This window comes from Salmo salar, chromosome 09 (genome assembly GCF_965601325.2).
Source record: "Salmo salar chromosome 09, fSalSal1, whole genome shotgun sequence".
In the NCBI taxonomy this organism is placed as follows: Eukaryota; Metazoa; Chordata; class Actinopteri; order Salmoniformes; family Salmonidae; genus Salmo; species Salmo salar.
The window spans coordinates 133825072-133844311 of NC_138299.1; the positions used below are offsets into that span (position 1 = coordinate 133825072).

General features: G+C 42.6%; 1 protein-coding gene across 3 annotated transcripts in view; it reads left to right on the forward strand.

Annotated features, from left to right (window-relative positions):
- The window catches only part of lis1a (Lissencephaly-1 homolog A), a 75493-nt gene that overhangs the window by 33487 nt on the left and 22766 nt on the right, over positions 1 to 19240 (forward strand). For all 3 annotated transcript variants that reach the window (XM_014214213.3, XM_014214214.3, NM_001140383.1), the window contains 1 exon segment: positions 19099 to 19183. In XM_014214213.3, the coding sequence (XP_014069688.1) occupies positions 19099 to 19183 (85 nt within the window).

A 19240-nucleotide genomic window follows, 5' to 3' on the forward strand; every position in this document is an offset into this window, starting at 1 on the left:
TTAAACTTAACTTATAAAAACTATCAATCTTAACATAATCACTAGTTAAACTAGTAATATCATCAACCATGTGTAGTTATCTAACGTGTCCTGCATTGCATATAATCGATGCGGTGCCTGTTAATTTCTCATCGAATCACAGCCTACTTCGACAAACGGGTGATGATTTAACAAGCGCATTTGCGAAAAAAAGCACTCATTGCACCAATGTACCTAACCATAAACATTAATGCCATTCTTTAAAATCAATACACAAGTATATATATTTTTAAACCTGCATATTTAGAAAATATTGCCTGCTAACATGAATTTCTTATCTAGGGATGTGACGTTGTTACTTCTCTTGCGTTCCATGCAAACAGTCAGGGTATATACAGCAGTTTGGGCCGCCTGGCTCATTGCGAACTGTGTGAAGTCCATTTATTCCTAACAAAGGCCGTAATTTATTTGCCATAATTGTACATAATTATGACATAACATTGAAGGTTGTGCAATGTAACAGGAATATTTAGACTTAGGGATGCCACCCGTTAGATTAAATACGGAACGGTTCTGTATTTCACTGAAATAATAAACATTTCGTTTTGGAAATGATCGTTTTCAGATTCTACCATATTAATGACCTAAGGCTCGTATTTCTGTGTTTTATTATGTTATAATTAAGTCTGTGATTTGATAGAGCAGTCTGACTGAGCGATGGTAGGCAGCAGCAGGCTCGTAAGCATTCATTCAAACAGCACCTTCGTGCGTTTGCCAGCTTTTCAATTCTTCAAGCATTGCGCTGTTTATGACTTCAACCCCCGAGATTAGGCTGGTGTAACCGATGTGAAATTGCTAGCTAGTTAGCGGGGTGCGCGCTAATAGCGTTTCAAACATCACTCGCTCTGAGACTTGGGAGTGGTTGTTCCCCTTGCTCTACATGGGTAACGCTGCTTCGAGGGTGGCTGTTGTCGATGCGTTCCTGGTTCGAGCCCAGGTAGGAGCGAGGAGAGAGATGGAAGCTATACTGTTACACTGGCAATACTAAAGTGCCTATAAGAACATCCAATAGTCAAAGGTATATGAAATACAAATTGTATAGAGAGAAATAGTCCTATAATTCCTATAACTACAACCTAAAACGTCTTACCTGGGAATATTGAAGACTCATGTGAAAAGGAACCACCAGCTTTCTTTCATATGTTCTCATGTTCTGAGCAAGGAACTTAAACGTTAGCTTTTTTACATGGCACATATTGCACTTTTACTTTCTTCTCCAACACTTTGTTTTTGCATTATTTAAACCAAATTGAACATGTTTAATTATTTGAGGCTAAATTGATAGTATTTATGTATTATATTAAGTTAAAATAAGTCATCATTCAGTATTGTTGTAATTGTCATTATTACAAACTATTATTTTTTTTATTTTTTTTAAATCGGCTGATTTTAATCGGTATCGGGTTTTTGGGGGGGGGGGGGTGTCCTCCAATAATCGGTATCGGCGATGAAAAATCATCATCGGTCGACCTCTTCTATCCAAATCTATCAATTATATGCATATCATAGCTTCTGGGCCTGAGTCGCAGGCGGTTTACTTTGGGCATGCTTTTCATCTGGAGGTGAAAATAGTGCCCCCTACCCTAGTGAGGTTAAAGACACAAAGGTCAGTCAATACGGAAAAATTCAAGAAATTTGAACGTCTCTTCAAGCGCTATGATGAAACTGGCTCTCACGAGGACCGCCACAGGAATGGAAGACCCAGAGTTACCTCTGCTGAGGAGGATAAGTTCATTTAGTTATGAGCTTCAGAAACTGCAGCCCAAATAAATGCTTCACGGAGTTCAAGTAAGACACATCTCAACATCAACTGTTCAGAGGAGACTGCGTGAATCAGGCCTTCATGTTCGAATTGCTGCAAAGAAACTACTACTAAAGGACACCCGTAAGAAGAGACTTGCTTTGGCCAAGAAACATGGGTAATGGACATTTAAACCGGTGGAACTCTGTCTTTTTGGTCTGAGTCCAAATTTGAGATTTTTGGTTCCAACCGCCGTGTCGTTGTGAGACGTAGAGTAGGTGAACGGATAATCTCTGCATGTGTGGTTCCCACCGTGATGCGGGCAGGTGTGATGGTGTGGGGGTGCTTTGCTGGTGACAAGTGATTTGTTATTTAGAATTCGTTGCACACTTAACCAGCATGGCTTCCACTGCATTCTGCAGTGATACGCCATCCCATCTGGTTTGCACTTAGTCCCACTCATTTCGTTTTTCACCAGGGCAATGACCAACACACCTCCAGGTAAGGGCTATTTTACCAGGAAGGAGAGTGATGCAGTGCTGCATCAGATGACCTGGCCACACAATTTGAGATGGTTTGGGATGAGTTGGACCGCAGAGTGAAGGAAAAGCAGCGAACAAGTGCTCAGCATATGTGCGAACTCCTTCAAGACTGTTGGAAAAGTATTCCAGGTGAAGCTGGTTGAGAGAATGACGAGTAGGCAAAGGGTGGCTACTTTGATTTTTTTCAACTTTTTTTTTGATTCCTACACGATTCCATTTGTTATTTCATAGTTTTGATGCTTCAAAGTAGCCACCCTTTGCTTATTTGAGCTGTTCTTGCCATAATGGGATGGCAGGTAGTGTAGTGGTTAGAGCGTTGGGCTAGTAACTGAAAGGTTTCTGGATTGAATCCCCGAGCTGACAAGGTAAATATCTGTCGTTCTGCCCCTGAACAAGCCAGTTAACCCACTGTTCCCCGGTAGGCCATCATTGAATGTGTTCTTAACTGACTTGCCTTGTTAAATAAAGGTAAAATAAAAAATTACAAGTATTCTGACCCTTTGCTGTGAGACACAAAATTGAGCTCTGGTGTGTCCTGTTTCCATTGATCGTCCTTGATGTTTCTTCTACTTGATTGGAGTCCAGCTGTGGTAAATCCAATTAATTTAGATATAATTTGGAAAGGCACACACCTGTCTATAAGGTCCATCCATTGACAGTGCATGTCGGAGCAAAAACCAAGCCATGAGGACGAATGAATTGTCCGTAGTCCTCCGAGACAGGATTTTGTCGAGGGTCACGTTTGGGGAGGAGTACCAAAACAGTTCTGCAGCATGAAGGTCCCCAAGAACAGTGGCTTCATCATTCTTAAATGGAAGAAGTTCGCAACTACCACGACTTCCTAGAGCTGGCTGCCTGGCCATACTGAGCAGTCAGGGGTGAAGGGCCTTGGTCAGGGAGGTGACCAAGAACACAGTGGTCACTCTGACAGGGCTCCGGAGTTCCTCTGTGGAGATGGTTGTCCATCTGGAAGATTCTCCCATCTCTGCAGCACTCCACCTATCAGGCCTTTATGGTAGAGTGGCCAGACAGAAACCACTCAGTAAAAGTCACATGACAGCCCGCTTTGAGTTTGCCTAAAGACTCTCAGACCATGAGAAACAAGATTCTTTGGTCTGATGAAACCCAGATTGAAATCTTTGCCCTGAATGCCAAATGTCACGTCTGGAGTAACCTGGCACCATCCCTACTGTGAAGCATGGTGGTGGCATCATGCTGTGGGAATGTTTTTCAGCTAGTCAGGATGGAGGGAAAGATGAACTGAGCAAAGTACAGAGAGCCTTGAAAACCTTCTCAGGACATCAGACTGGGGCGACGGTTCACCTTCCAACATAACAACGACCCTAAGCACACAGCCAAGACAACGAGGGAGTGGCTTCAAGACAAGTTTCAATGTCTTTGAGGCCCAGCCAGAGCCTGGACTTGAACCTGATCGAATATTTCTGGAGAGAGCTGGAAATGGCTGTGCCGCAACTCTCCCCATCCAACCTGACAGAACATGATGGGATCTGCAGAGAAGATGGGAGAAATTCCCCAAATACAGGTGTTCCAAGCTTGTAGCGTCATACCCAGGAAGACTTGGGGCTGCCAAAGGTGCTTCAACAAAGTACTGAGTAAAGGGTCTTAACACTTATGTAAATGTAACACCCCCCAAAAAATATATCATTTTTTGCAAAAATGTCTATAAACCGGTTTTTATTTATTTTTTGCTTTGTATTTTATGGGGTATTGTGTGTAGATTGAAGAGAGGGTGGGGAAACTATTTAATCGATTAGAGTAAGGTTTACCCTTTAGCGCAGGGGTGGGAAACTCCTTTCCCCAAGGGCCTCACCTGATGTCACACTTTTTTCCATGCCTGGCAAACACAGCTGTTTAATCAAATTGCATTCTAAACTGAAGATCATGATTAGGTGATTATTAGAGTCTGGTGTTTCGGCTGGGGGGGATAAAAAAAAAAAACTCCAATCAGGCCCTCGGACTGGAATTAACCACTCCTCAAATTGTATTGGTCACATACACATGGTTAGCAGATGTTACTGAGAGTGTAGCGAAATGCTTATGCTTCTAGATCCGACAGTCCAGCGGTATCTAACAGGTTTTGTTGTGGAATTGTTAGATATTACCTAATACACACAATCTTGTAAAGGAATGGGATAAGAATATATAAAATATATGGATGAGCAGTGACAGAGCCACTAAGATGCAATAGATATCATAGAATAGTGTACAGTATATACACTACCGTGCATGCGTTTGGGGTCACTTAGAAATGTCCTTGAAAGAAAAGCACTTTTTTGTCCATTTAAATTAACATAAAATTGATCAGAAATAGTGTAGACCTTGTAAATGACTATTGTAGCTGGAAACTGCAGATCATTTAAAAAAAATGGAATATCTACATAAATGTACAGAGGTCCATTTATCAGCAACCATCACGCCTGTGTTCCAATGGCACGTTGTGTTAGCTAATCCAAGTCAATTATTTTCTTCCAATTTTCGCCTAAAATGACATACCCAAATCTAACTGCCTGTAGCTCAGGTACTGAAGCAAGGACATGCATATTCTTGATACCATTTGTAAGGAAACACTTTGAAGTTTGTGGAAATGTGAATTTATTGTGGGAGAAAAAAACACGAGATCTGGTAGAAGAAAATACAAAGAAAAAACAACCCCTTTTTTTTCCTACCGTCTTTGAAATGCAACAAAGATCCCACTTCCAGCCATAGCTCTGGTTGTAATTCCAATGGTGTCCACCAGATGGCAGCGGTGTGTGCTAATTTTCCGATGGTTAACTTGAAGTATGAGCGAACTACATGACATTTAGTGTGAAGTTACACAGGTACATTTGGGCAAATCATGAAGGAGACATTTGCATTCATATTACCTTTTTTTGCAAGAATATCGTCAAATCTGTATTTAGCTTTTACAGTATTAGTAGCCATATTGTAAGTTCAACATTTGCAAAACACCCAGTTTTCATAACTTAATAACTCTGAATATTTTCGTATATTTTTTTTCTCCAAAAGGAAAGGCATGCTGTCGCAAAAGGTTAGCAACTACATTTTGCGACAGATACGGGGTTCCTGATACTCCCATAAAGCCCAGCTCATTGGGTATCTAGCTAGCTTTGTTTGACCCCTATTGGTGCTTATTTGACATAGTAACAGTCGATCAAGTGAAGACCGCCCGTGTCATCGGCGTGCCATGAAGGCGTCACTCTCTGACCAAATTTGGTGTCAGATGGGATATACTACACCCCTAATGATATAGTGAAGTCTGGTTACGTTCTAGGATCTCTGAGGAATACATACGAACTGGTTGAATAAACATTTGGGGTTAGATTTTCAGATTTCTTTGCAAATTGAACGAGTGAAAATACAAAATCGATTGTGCATGCTATATGGACCTTTTTAGGATATGAAAAGGGATTTTATCTAACAAAGCGACACTTCATGTTATCTCTGGGACCCTTGATGATAAATCAGAGCAAGACTTCAGAATGTAAGTACACATTTCACCTTCAGAGGGGAATTTATCAAACCTATCGCGGTGAAAAGTGTTTTGTTAGGAGCTCTCAAACAATAGCATGCCATTTTTTCACAGTAATAGCTACTGTAAATTGGACAGTGCAGTTATATTAACGAGAATTTAAGCTTTCAGCCGATATAAGACATATGTACCGACATTTGTTGTTTCTCTAAAATCTGTGACCGTTGACGGGGCAGATTTTTTTTTCTCCCAAATCCCTTTAACGGGATCGATTTGACAACATCCGGTGAAATGGCAGAGCGCCAAATGCAAATTAAATTACTATAAAAATGTAACTTTCATGCAATCACAAGTGTAATACATAAGCTTTATTTTTAACTTCTTGTTAATCCAGCCACCATGTCAGATTTCAAAAAGGCTTTACTGCGAAAGCAAACCATGCGACAATCTGAGGACAGCACCCCGCATACAAATGCATGACAAACATTTTTCAACCAGGGAGGTGCGACACGAAAGTCAGAAATAATGATATAATTCATGCCGTACCTTGGAAGATATTCTTCTGTTGGCACTCAAATGTCCCAGAAACATCACAAATGGTCCTTTTGTTCAATAAATTGCTTGTTTATATCCCCAAAATGTCCATTTATTTGGCGCGTTTGATTCAGAAATACACCGGTTCCAACTCGCCCAACATGACTACAAATGATCTAATAAGTTACCTGTAAACTTGGTCCAAACACAACTTTCCTAATCCATCCTTAGGTATCCTAAAACGTAAATAATCGATTAAATTTAAGACGGAATATACTGTGTTCAATAGCGGATACAAACAACGTGTAGCAAGTTCCAGGTCACGCGCAACACACAATAGAGTCCACTGGGCTTGACACTCACAGAGAACAGCCGTACTTCTTCATTTCTCTAAAGAAAAACGTCAACGGTCTTTAGAAATTAGTTGATATCTAGTGGAAGACATCGGAACTGCAACCAGGTTCCTCATAAATCTAGTTTCCCATTGAAAACTAATGGAAAACACATTGAGCTCCAATTTTTTATTATTTTTTTTTTTTTTCTGGATGGATTGTGCTCGGGGTTTCGCCTGCCAAATCAGTTCTGTTATACTCAGACATTATTCAGACAGTTTTAGAAACTTCAGTGTTTTCTATCCAAATCTACTAATAATATGCATATCCTAGCTTCTGGGCCTGAGTTGCAGGCAGTTTACTTTGGGCACGCTTTTCATCCGGATGTGAAAATACTGCCCCCTAGCCCAAAGAGGTTTTAAATAGTACCCGCAAAACACCAGTCTCAACGTCAACAGTGAAGAGGCGACTCCGGGATGCGGGAGTTCCTCTGTCCGGTGTTTGTTCTTTTGCCCATATTAATCTTTTGTTTTTATTGGCCAGTCTGAGATGTCGCTTTTTCTTTGCAACTCTGCCTAGAAGGCCAGCATCCTGGATTTGCCTCTTCACTGTTGACATTGAGACTGGAAAATTGAAGAGGGTCTAGGGTGGCAGGTAAGGTGGCGGTGATATGATCCTTGATATGTCTCTCAAAGCGCTTCATGATGACAGAATGAGTGCTACGGGGTGATAGTTATTTAGTTCAGTTACCTTTGTTCTTGTTCCCAAGAAAGCAAAGGTGGCCATCTTGAAGCATGTGGGGCCAGCAGACTGGGTTAGGGATTGACTGACTCAATAAGTCCGTAAACACGCCAGCTGGTCTGCGCATGCTCTGAGGACGCGGCTAGGGATGCCGTCTGGGCCGGCAGCCTTACGAGGGTTAACACGTTTAAATGTTTTACTCACGTCGGCCACGGAGAAGGAGAGCACACAGTCTTTGGTAGCGGTTCGCGTTGATGGCACTGTATTGTCCTCAAAGCGCTTGTGGTGTTTTTGTAGTCCTTGATTGTCTGTAGGCCCCGCCACATCTGGTGTTTGAGCCGTTGAATTGCGACGCCACTTTGTCTCTATGCTGCTAGGCAGGTAGCTTAGTGGTTAGAGCGTTGGGCCAGTAACTGAAAGGTTGCTAGATCGAATCCCCTAGCTGACAAGGTTAATATCTGTCATTCTGCCCCTGAACAAGGCAGTTAACCCACTGTTCCCCAGTAGGCCGTCATTGTAAGTAAGAATTTGTTCTTAATTGTCTTGCCTGGCTAAGTAAAGGTGAATTATTTATATTTTTTTATAAATGTAAAAATATATACTTTTTATATACTGAAGCTTGTTTGATTGCCATTACGGAGGGAATAACTACAATGTTTGTGTTGGGCCATATTCCCAGTTGCCCTGACGTGATTAAATGCGGTGGTACGTTCTTTCAGTTCTGCGCGAATGTTGCCGTCAATCCACGGTTTCTGTTTAGGGAAGGTTTAAATAGTCACATTGTGTACAACATCTCATATACACTTCATTATAAACTCGCTCACTGAGTCAGCGTATATCAATGTTATCTGAGGATACCTGGAACATATCCCAGTCCACCTGATCGAAGCAATCTTGAAGCGTGGAATCTGATTTGTGCTTACCAGTGTTGGATAGACCTAAGCATGGGTGCTTCCTGTTCTAAACTGAGAAAAAAAAGAAACATCCCTTTTTCAAGACCCTGTCATTCAAAGTTAATTCATAAAAATCCAAGTAACTTCAGATCTTCATTGTAAAGGGTTTAAACACTGTTTCCCATGCTTGTTTAATGAACCATAAACAATTATTGAACATGCACCTGTGGAACGGTCGTTAAGACCGTAACAGCTTACAGACGGTAGGCAATTAAGGTCACAGTTATGAAAACTTAGGACACTACAGAGGCCTTTCTGTGGACTCTGAAAAACACCAAAATAAAGATGCCCAGGGTCCCTGCTCATCTGTGTGAACATGCCTTAGGCATGCTGCAAGGAGGCATGAGGACTGCAGATGTGGCCAGGGCAATAAATTGCAATGTCCGTACTGAGACGCCTAAGGCAGCGCTTCAGGGAGACGGGACGGACAGGTGATCGTCCTCGCCGTGGCAGACCACGTCTGGGACCTGTTGGATCGGAGGGTGAGGGCTAGGGCCATTTCCCCCAGAAATGTTTGGGAGCTTGCAGGTGCCTTGGTGGAAGAGTGGGGTAACATCTCACAGCAAGAACTGGGAAATCTGGTGCAGTCCATGAGGAGGTGATGCACTGCAGTACTTAATGCAGCTGGTCGCCACACCAGATACTGACTGTTACTTCTGATTTTGACCCCCCCCCTGTTCAGGGACACATTATTCCATTTCTCTTAGTAACATGTCTGTGGAACTTGTTCAGTTTCTCAGTTGTTGAATCTTATGTTCATACAAATATTTACACAAGTTAAGTTTGCTGAAAATAAACGCAGTTGACCATGAGAGGACGTTTCTTTTTTTGCTCAGTTTAGTTTCTGCATATAGGAGGAGAGCAACAAGATGGAGTCTTGGTCGGATTTTCCAAAAGGATGCCGGGTGAGGGCCTTGTTTGTGTCGCGAAATTTAGAGTAGCAATGGTTGAGCGTGTTACTCGCTCGTCTACTGCAATTGATAGGCTGATAGATTTTAGGTAGACTTGTTCTCAAATTAGCTTGGTTAAAATTCCCAGCTTCAATAAATGCAGCCTCAGTATATATGGCTCCAGTTTGCATAAGGTCCAGTGAAGTTCCTTGATGGCCGTTTTGGTTTCCGCTTGCGGGGGGATATACACGGCTGTGACAATAACAAAGGAGCGTTCTCTTGGGAGATAATGCAGTTTGTCATTTGACCTTGAGGATTTCTAGGTCAGGTGAACAAAACGACTTCAGTTCTTATATGATGGTTCAATTACACCATGAGTCGTTAATCATGTAACATACACCCCCTGCCCTTCTTTCCGGAGAGCTGTTTATTCCTGTTGGCAGCATGCACTGAATATCCCGTTGGCTGTACTGACCCTGACACCATGTCCCAAGCTAGCCACGTTTCGGTGAAACGGTATGTTACAATCCCAGATATCTCTTTGGAATTCAACTCTTGCCCTAATTTCGTCGACTTTAACTAGGGACTGGACGTTAGCGAGTAATATACTCGGAAGCGGTGGGTGATGTGCGTGCATCCGAAGCTTCACTAGGATACCGCTCCGGCCCCCCTCCTCCGGCAGTGTTGTTTTGGGTCGGCCTCGAATAATTTCGACCGCTACAGACGTTTTCATGAGAAGACCGATTTTCGGGATGTCTCATGGTCTGACAAACACCGCTCTAGCTCTGCCACCTTTCACCTCAGATGCGGAAGAGCAATATCGGTGGATGCGGTGGATTGAGAAACATATCTCTTGCTGAAATAAAATATAGGTATTTTTTATGTTTATTCGATTTCCACAGATTTCCACCCTACTGTTGTAGGCCAAGGGTTAATTGCTGGATGTCTGCCGGTAAGAAGACTGTTAATTACTGTTGTCTAATGATGAAGACATGGGGTCAGTCTCATGGTACGCTATTCCCTACATAGTGCACTACATTAGGCCAGAGCTCCCTATTCCCCATACCAGAGCCCTATGAGACACTGGTCATTAGTAGTACGCTAATAGGGAATAGGGAGCTATTTTGTCTGGAGTAGCCCAACCCCACCTATCAGATACATTGAACTGGACAGAATTTGTATGACTGACTTGTCTTTTTCATGGACATTTTAGGGTTGCCCAGGGATACAACTGTAATGACCCAATCCTTTTATATAATTGGTTCAAACTCCTGAATGTTAGAGGCAACAAGGCCTTTCCTACACATTCTCAAAGAACTGTTGAGTACAGTACATACAAGGATCATGGTTAGAGAGGGGGAAAGAATATGTGCACATGCTCCACACAATCCTTTGTTATAGAAATGTCTTAAAAGCTCCCCGCTCCCTTGTTTTTCTCCCTTTCTCCCTCCCCCTCTGTCGGCAGAGTAACTCCTGTGCCCTACAATAGTGCTGCTCTTCCATGGCTTCCACATGGCTGATCATGGATTCGTGATCTTAACCGCTCTACTAAGCCATGTATCCCTCCGACTCAGAGCAGGCAAGCACCGGACACTATGGGCTGTAAACAGTCCCATTCTTTGCCCAAGGACAGCGATGGGAATGTAATAAAGAAACCCACCACTTCTTCTCGCAAGCGCTCTCACATTGCTTTTATTTATCGAATGTCTATCTCTCTCTCTGTAATGTCTTTCTCTGCCTGCCAGTAAGTGGCCTTGTCTTTTTATAACTGTACTGAGCCCGGTCCTCCACCCTGTTTGTTTCCACTGAGGTTATCATTTCACAGGCCAGAGAGAGGAGCACTGAGAGAAACACTGAGCCAGAACAAGCCCAGGTTGTGATATCATTCTCTATATACGGCAGCAGGCAGGCAGCGCAGGGCAACTCATAAAACATTGAGCCTATTCAGAGTTAAGGTCTACCACATAGAAGCCTTAATACGCCAATACCACACTTGGGTTCAAATAATACCATGTTATCTTTCAAATACTTTAGTTGCACGTCATTGAGCTTGCCTGGGTTAATGGAATAGTCCAAGAAGTGCAAATTCCACCCAATCGGTAATCCAGGCAGGCAAGAAAACGAATACTAGCTACCTTATTTTAAAACCAGGTCTGCAGGGTATACCTACACACAACCAGCATATATGATCATCAAAGACTTGACCTACATACAAATGGATATACAATTCTAAAGGGAATAGAATTCTATATGTGACACGGTTCCTCACAGTTCAGACATTGCTTATAAAACATTCAATGATACAGGCTAGTGTTGAAATATTCAGCAGGTCTATACATCTTCTTGTCTACTGGTGTGATGTCAAGTGTACTTGAGAAACCTTGTTAGAGATGCACCACTGGCTAGATGGTGTCCTGGCTGGCGAAGCAGAAAAGCTGGTTTTATAGCCTGGATTGATTGACCAGTAAGAAGATGGCAAAGTAGCCCATGGCTTGGTAATGATTGGTACAATCAAGACTGAGTGAGTGTATACTGAAATGTGTGAATGTCTGACTCTATGGTCTGTTGTAGGGTATAAGACTGGGCAGTATGTAACAACCCCCCCCCCCCCTGTCCATGTAGTATTATTCATTATGATCTAAAAGGCAAAACTGACTCTATCAGCAATCCTACTCTGAGATGCTTGATACATGCAGCACCAGGTCTCAGTGGCGCTTTGCTTCTAAATTAATTTCATAGTGAATTTAGGGGTGGCAGGTAGCCTAGTGGTTAGAGCGTTGGGCCATAACTGAAAGGTTGCTAGATTGGCTCCGAGCTGACAAGGTAAATATCTGTCGTTCTGCCCCTGAACAAGGCATTTAATCCACTGTTCCTAGGCCGTCATTGTAAATATGAATTTGTTTTTAACTGACTTGTCTAGTTAATTTAAGGTTAAATAAAAAAAAAAAAATAGTGATGCAGTGTGAAAGCTGTGCAGCAGCGTGGCTGCTCTGGGGCGGGGCTCTTGAAGCTAGTATGTGTGGTGAGGATCTAGCTCAACAGGAAGTGATGTGATCAACAAACTGGCTGGCTGGCAACAGGCTAGTGCTCTATGAACTAATGCAGCATCTCCTTGCTCTGTTTGTGGTATATTCTTCATGGAACTGCTCTCACTGTACTGTCTCTGCCATTTGAATACCAGCATTGCACCTTCTGCTGCATTCAGCCTATGTTTAGGGTTGTTATACGTTTTTGTCTACTCTCCCATTGGTGCAATAGCTGGTGAAATCCTTGTTATAGGAGTTTCTCATGATGTCTTATTTTTATAAAAAGGGTGGGGTTGGGTATTGGCTGTCTTTAAGTAAGCAGCATGACGTAATCTATTTGCCAGACACATTTTAGATGGATAGTTGATATGTGTGACATCGGTGTGTGTTGAATTGGTAAACAACAGGTTTTGTACATACAGCATGTACTCTGAGCGAGGATGTCTTTTGTTACCTCTGGCCATGGCGACCCACTCACTGATACCAACCAACCACAGTTTCCTCTCACTGTGGGCTGGTAGCCATGGAGACCAGCGTGCCTGCGCTCTGTTAGTCCTCTCTTCCCATTTCTCTCTCCTACCCTCTCCCTTTTCTTTTTCCCTCTGTTTTCTCTTCCTCTTCTCTCCCTCTTTTTCCCCTTCTCTCCCTCGTCTGTTCTTGCCATATAGTGAATTTGAGATATATATATATATATATATATATATATATATATATATATATATATATTTAAAAAAAATAAATCCCCCCCCAGAGGTCGAGCCAGGGTGAGGAGGGAAAAGCATGGATCTCAGCAGTCAGTCCGACACTGCAGCATCTTGATTCTTGACTGATGCTGACACTAAAATGCTTTTGTCCTTCCCAGTCTGTTTGTTGCTCTTATTGATACATCCTGTTCCTAGCTGAGGTAGAATAATGAATTGGCCAGATATTTCACCAGATGTATAAATGTGACGCATCCGCTTGGCGTTTCCACTCACTACCAAATATGGTAGTGAGAGGAAGCCCATTGGCCAGCAGTGGGAGAAGATGGAATGAGATGTATTTTGGCTGACCATCTGTAAATGTTCTTATAGATGAAACATTTTGATCTCAATACAGTTTTCTGTTCCCAAAACTAGAATCCAGAGTGGACTTTAAAAAAGTTAAAAAAAAAAATAAGGCTTGTTTAAAGGAGTGCCATGGTGAATTGAGTTATTGCACATGGGCACTTCAGAGTAGGCGTTCCATAACGGAAATATGCAAATGCATGGTAGAACGTGCCAATAGCATCTCGCTAGCTCATGCTTGGCTCTGCTCACCTTCTTGCTTGCTCTGCCCACTATCACTCATTTGTTCCCATTTGAAACAACAGGCTGTGATCGATCGTGGCTTAGTTTTAACAATCCTTGGTGGTACTGTAAGGGTTTAATGAATCTGAAATGAGATGGGGTGATGTCTGTATCTCTCGCTTGGCTCTGGAAACCCTTGTGCAGGGTTTTGTGCGTTTCTGGAGGGAAGGACAGAACAGGCTGTGGCTGGTTTGGGTTCTTTTAATATCTCTGTAGATGACACCAAGGATCTTTTTGTTTTGCCCGTCTCAGCTGAGAGGCCCACAGTGTACCATTGTCTGCTGCTGCAAGCAGCCCCAGAGTAAGACTGACTGTTCTGTTGCAGCCCAGGATGACACTAGTACATACGCACAACCAATATGCTTCAGGGGTTTCTGTCTCTGTCTGCTGGGCCTGGGTGGAGCTTGGGAAACACGGTACACACACAGTCGCAACACACATCTTTCTACTCTTTTACACAACACACTAACCTCCTCACCAGACCTGCAGCAGGCTGTCACACGAGCGATAACCCCCTGCTGACCTTCAGCTGTAATCACACTGCTTCTGTCATCTGGGAGTAGGCAGGGATACAGGAGGGGTGGAATAGGAGGAGGGGCGAGGGCAGGGTGGTACATGGGGCACAGGGTGCAGTCAGGCTGAAAGGCCAGCTACATGCTGTCCTGACAGACTGTCAAACAGACACACACACCACTTTAAAGCCAGCCAGCCTCCGTGTCTCTGCCAAGCCCAACATCTTTTTATTTTTTTTGGTCATTTTTCTCACTCAGATGAATAGCCTTGCCCAATGCCCCCACACACACCCAGACCCATACAATGCTGTTGGAGTAAGCCCTCCTTGAACTTTGACACCTAATATCGATATTTACTACTTAACCTCTATGGGCTAGCGTCCCACCTACTCAACAGCCAGTTGAATCCCGTGGCGCGTTATTCAAATACCTTAGAAATGCTATTACTTCAATTTCTCAAACATATGACTATTTTACAGCATTTTAAAGACAAGACTCTCGTTAATCTAACCACACTGTCCGATTTCAAAAAGGCTTTACAACGAAAGCAAAACATTAGATTATGTCAGCAGAGTACCCAGCTAGTATATAATGTCACAAACCCAAACCACAGCTAAATGCAGCACTAACCCTTGATGAGCTTCATCAGATGATAATCTTAGGACATTATGTTATACAATACATGCATGTCTGTTCAATCAAGTTCATATTTATATCAAAAACCAGCTTTTTACATTGGCAGGTGACTAGCATGTGACTAGCATTCCCATCGAACACTTCCGGTGAATTTACTAAATTACTCACGATAAACGTTCACAAAAAGCATAACAATTATTTTAAGAATTATAGATACAGAACTCCTCTATGCACTCGGTATGTCCGATTTTAAAATAGCTTTTCGGTGAAAGCACATTTTGCAATATTCTAAGTAGATAGCCCGGCATCACAGGGCTAGCTATTTAGACACCCAGCAAGTTTAGCACTCACCAAAGTCAGATTTACTATAAGAAAAATGTTATTACCTTTGGTGTTCTTCGTCAGAATGCACTCCCAGGACTGCTACTTCAATAACAAATGTTGGTTTGGTCCCAAATAATCCATTGTTATATCCAAATAGCGGCGTTTTGTTCGTGCGTTCATGACACTATCCGAAAGGGTAAATAAGGGTGACGAGCACGACGCGTTTCGTGACAAAAAAATTGTAAATATTCCATTACCGTACTTCGAAGCATGTCAACCGCTGTTTAAAATCAATTTTTATGCAATTTTTCTCGTAAAAAAGCGATAATATTCCGACCGGGGAAATCGTTTTTTAATACAAAGAGTGAAATTAAAAGCATGCTATCCCCTCATGTACGAGCCTCAGTCTGATGGCCCTCTGATAGAGCACTAATGTGTTTCAGCCTGGGGATGGAATTACATCGTTCAGCTTTTTCCCGCCTTCTGAGAGCCCATGGGAGCCGTAGGAAGTGTCACGTCATGCCAGAGATCCCCTGTTTTTGTTAGAGATGATCAAGGAGGGCAAGAAATGGTCAGACAGGCCACTTCCTGTTCAGAATCTTCTCAGGTTTTTGCCTGCCAAATGAGTTCTGTTATACTCAGACACCATTCAAACAGTTTTAGAAACTTTAGGGTGTTTTCTATCCAAAGCCAATAATTATATGCATATTCTAGTTACTGGGCAGGAGTAGTAACCAGATTAAATCGGGTACGTTTTTTATCCAGCCGTGCAAATACTGCCCCCTATCCCCAACAGGTTAAACTCACATTCTGTTCTCACTGTAAATTCATTCTGTTCAGACCAGGGTTTCCGTTAGCCAGTAATAGCTGGCTTTTGTCCGTTAATTGTCAGAAGAAGAAAATAAAAAATCCCAAAATGCAAAGTAATGCTTTTTAGGCTATTCATTCATTAGGCTATTCACCAGTTGCGGTAAATACATTTGACTGGCCATGCTTATGTCTAAGTTACTTTGTATAATTTTGTGGAATTAAATTGCTGTGTGTACAGTATTTGTTTTAATCACATGTGTACAGCATACATATACAGAGCCTTTGAAATGACAATCTGTCAGACAGACTGCAGTATCTTCCGCTGCTTTCGAGACAGCTGGGAACTCTTGAAAAATGAGGTCAAATCATGACGTCTGATCTTCAGGTCGGAAAGTCGGAGCTCTAGAAAGAAGCCGGAGTTCCCGAGTTAGATGACTGTTCAAAACAATTTTTTCCAGTCGGAGCTAATGTTTAAAAAATAATAATTGTCTCGAATGCACAGAAGTCGGAAGTCTGATATTCCTGTGGTCCCAGTTGTTTTGTAAGAGAGGCGATGGAAGGCAGGCTTCATCAGCGCATCACACCACTTTGCAATGAACTGGAGGCAGTATGCATTTTTAAAACATACTTGTGTGTATACAGTGTGTGGACACCCCTTCAAATTAGTAGATTCAGCTATTTCAGCCACACCCGTTGCTGACAGGTGTATAAAATCAAGCACACAGCCATGCACTCTCCGTAGACAAACATTGGCAGTAGAATGTCCTTATTGTAGGGCTCAGTGACTTTCAACGTGGCACCGTCATAGGATGCCACCTTTCCGACAAGACCGTTTGTCAATTTTCTGCCCTGCGAAAGCTTCCCCTGTCAACTGAAAAAGGTGTTATTGTGAAGTGGAAACGTCTAGGAGCAAAAACTGCTTAGCCACGAAGTGGTAAGCCACACAAGCTCAAAATGGGACTGTCGAGTGCTGAAGTGAGTAGCACGTAAAAATCGCGTCCTCATTTGCAACACTCACTACTGAGTTCCAAACTGCCTCTGGAAGCAACGTCAGCACTAACTGTTTGTCGGTAGCTTCATGAAATGGATTTCCGTGGCCCAGCAGCCACACAGAACCCTAAGATCACCATGTGCAATGCCAAGCGTCAGCTGGTGTGGTGTAAAGCTCGCTGCCATTGGAGTAGTGGAAACGCCTTCTCTGGAGTGATTAATGGCGCTTGACTATCTGGTAGTCCGACAGACGAATCTTGGTTTGGGGGATGCCAGGAGAACGCCTTCCCCAATGCATAGTGGAGCTGTTTTTCATGGTTCGGGCTAGGCCCCTTACTCCCAGTGAAGGGAATTCTTAACACTACAGCCTAGTGACATTCTAGACGGTTCTGTGCTTCAAACTTTGTGGCAACGGCATGGGAAAAGCCCATTCCTGTTTCAGCATGACAATGCCCTGTCTACAAAGTGAGGTCCCTACAGAAATCGTTTGACGAGATCAATGTGAAAGAACTTGATTGGCCTACACAGACCCCTGACCTCAACATCATTGAACACCTTTGGGATGAATTAGAACGCTGACTGCAAGCTAGGCCTAATCACCTAACATCAGTGCCCGACCTCACTAATACTCTTGTGGCTGAATGGAAGCAAGTCCCCGCAGCAATGTTCCAACATCTAGTGGAAAGCCTGCCCAGTAGAGTGGAGGCTGTTATACCAGCAAACGGGGGACCAACTCCATATTACTGCCCTTGATTTTGGAATGAGATGTTTGACGAGCAGGTGTCTACATACTTTTGGTGATGTAGTGTATACGTAATTTGAAACCTGAACGTTTTAATACATAGAGGCATGTCTTAACTTGCTTCAAAGCAGCCTATTAGATCTCCCTTTTTTACTTTCCCAATGGATATTTTCATATCAGTCACATGAAACCGCTTGCATGTGCTGTGCACTTAGACAACTGTTTTCCCACTAATTGCGTTATGAAACAAACATTTGTGTGTGGCCTACTGTCTTGTGCACGTTTGTCACGAGAATTTTGTTATCTCAATGGTTGAACTCAACTATCACTCAAGCTTTGACCAATTCCCAGAGGTTGTAACGTTCTGGTTAATGAAGAATTAGACAAAGTCCCAGTCTGCAATAGATCAATACTTTATTCAGAGAGCGCTCTGCCCCTCAAAATTCAGAGCCAGTCTTTTTACACACACACACACACACACACACACACACACACACACAATTTCTTATCATAGGCTACTCCCTGCTTAGACAGGCAGTATTTTTTTCCCACCCCCCCATACATGGTTCTCGCCTCACAGTTGCTCCCTGCTTGCATAGCTACAAAATAATACAATGCCCTAGTTATAATTCTAACCAAGCTACACACATCAGATTATATTCTTATGATTCTAACACATTTCACACAGTTATGCAGTTTCAGGGTGGAATACTTTAGTCATTATCTTAAACATATGCATTGGGTGCAACATTGATAGAATGTGTATGTCAATAAATGTAATGTTGCTGGTCAAATGTCCTGCTCCACATTTTCTTAATGGAAACCCTGGTTCAGACAACAGTTTCAGCTGAATGACTTTTAGCACTGAAATAACCTAGCCCTGGGTGGGTAAATTTAGCCTCAGCTGTGGCTTTAGTTCCAGGGTGCACCCACAGGTCAGTTAAGTGTGTGTGTTGGCCCAACCCTGAACAGAGGAAGAGTCGGGCAGTCATTTCACTGTATCTTCTCTCTGTCTGGTTTATCTCCATCTCATACCGCTAGCTCATCTTTCACTTGGCTCGTGTCTCGTCTAATGTAAAGAATTTTATAGACTAGCAGTGTGTGTGTGTGTGTGTGTGTGCGGACTCTGCAGTTGTTTCTGTGGTGTACAGTAGGCTTGTTTTCATTTTCTCTCTACTCTGTGGGAGTGATTCCTCCATTATGTGCCCAGAGCAACAAGATCTCATTATCGACAGCAGACATGTGCTATCTGTGCCAAATTGGTCTGTGCGTGTTTTTTTTTCTATAATGCATGTCAAACAAAAGACCAATGCAATTTACATGTTACTCAGACATGCTTATTTTCTTTATTTGTTTTACCTGTAGTCAAATCCCAGACTCAAGCCTTTTCTAAATTAAGTCAATGTCTCGTCTTCTAATCTCTACTGCTTTTAACAAGGTAACTAATTGCTGTTTTGTCCTATTGCAGAAATCGAGCGATAGCTGATTATCTTCGTTCCAATGGATATGAAGAGGCTTATTCAACGTTCAAGAAGGAAGCAGAATTAGACATGGTGAGTAATGATGGAACATTATATATATATATATATATATATATATACACACACACA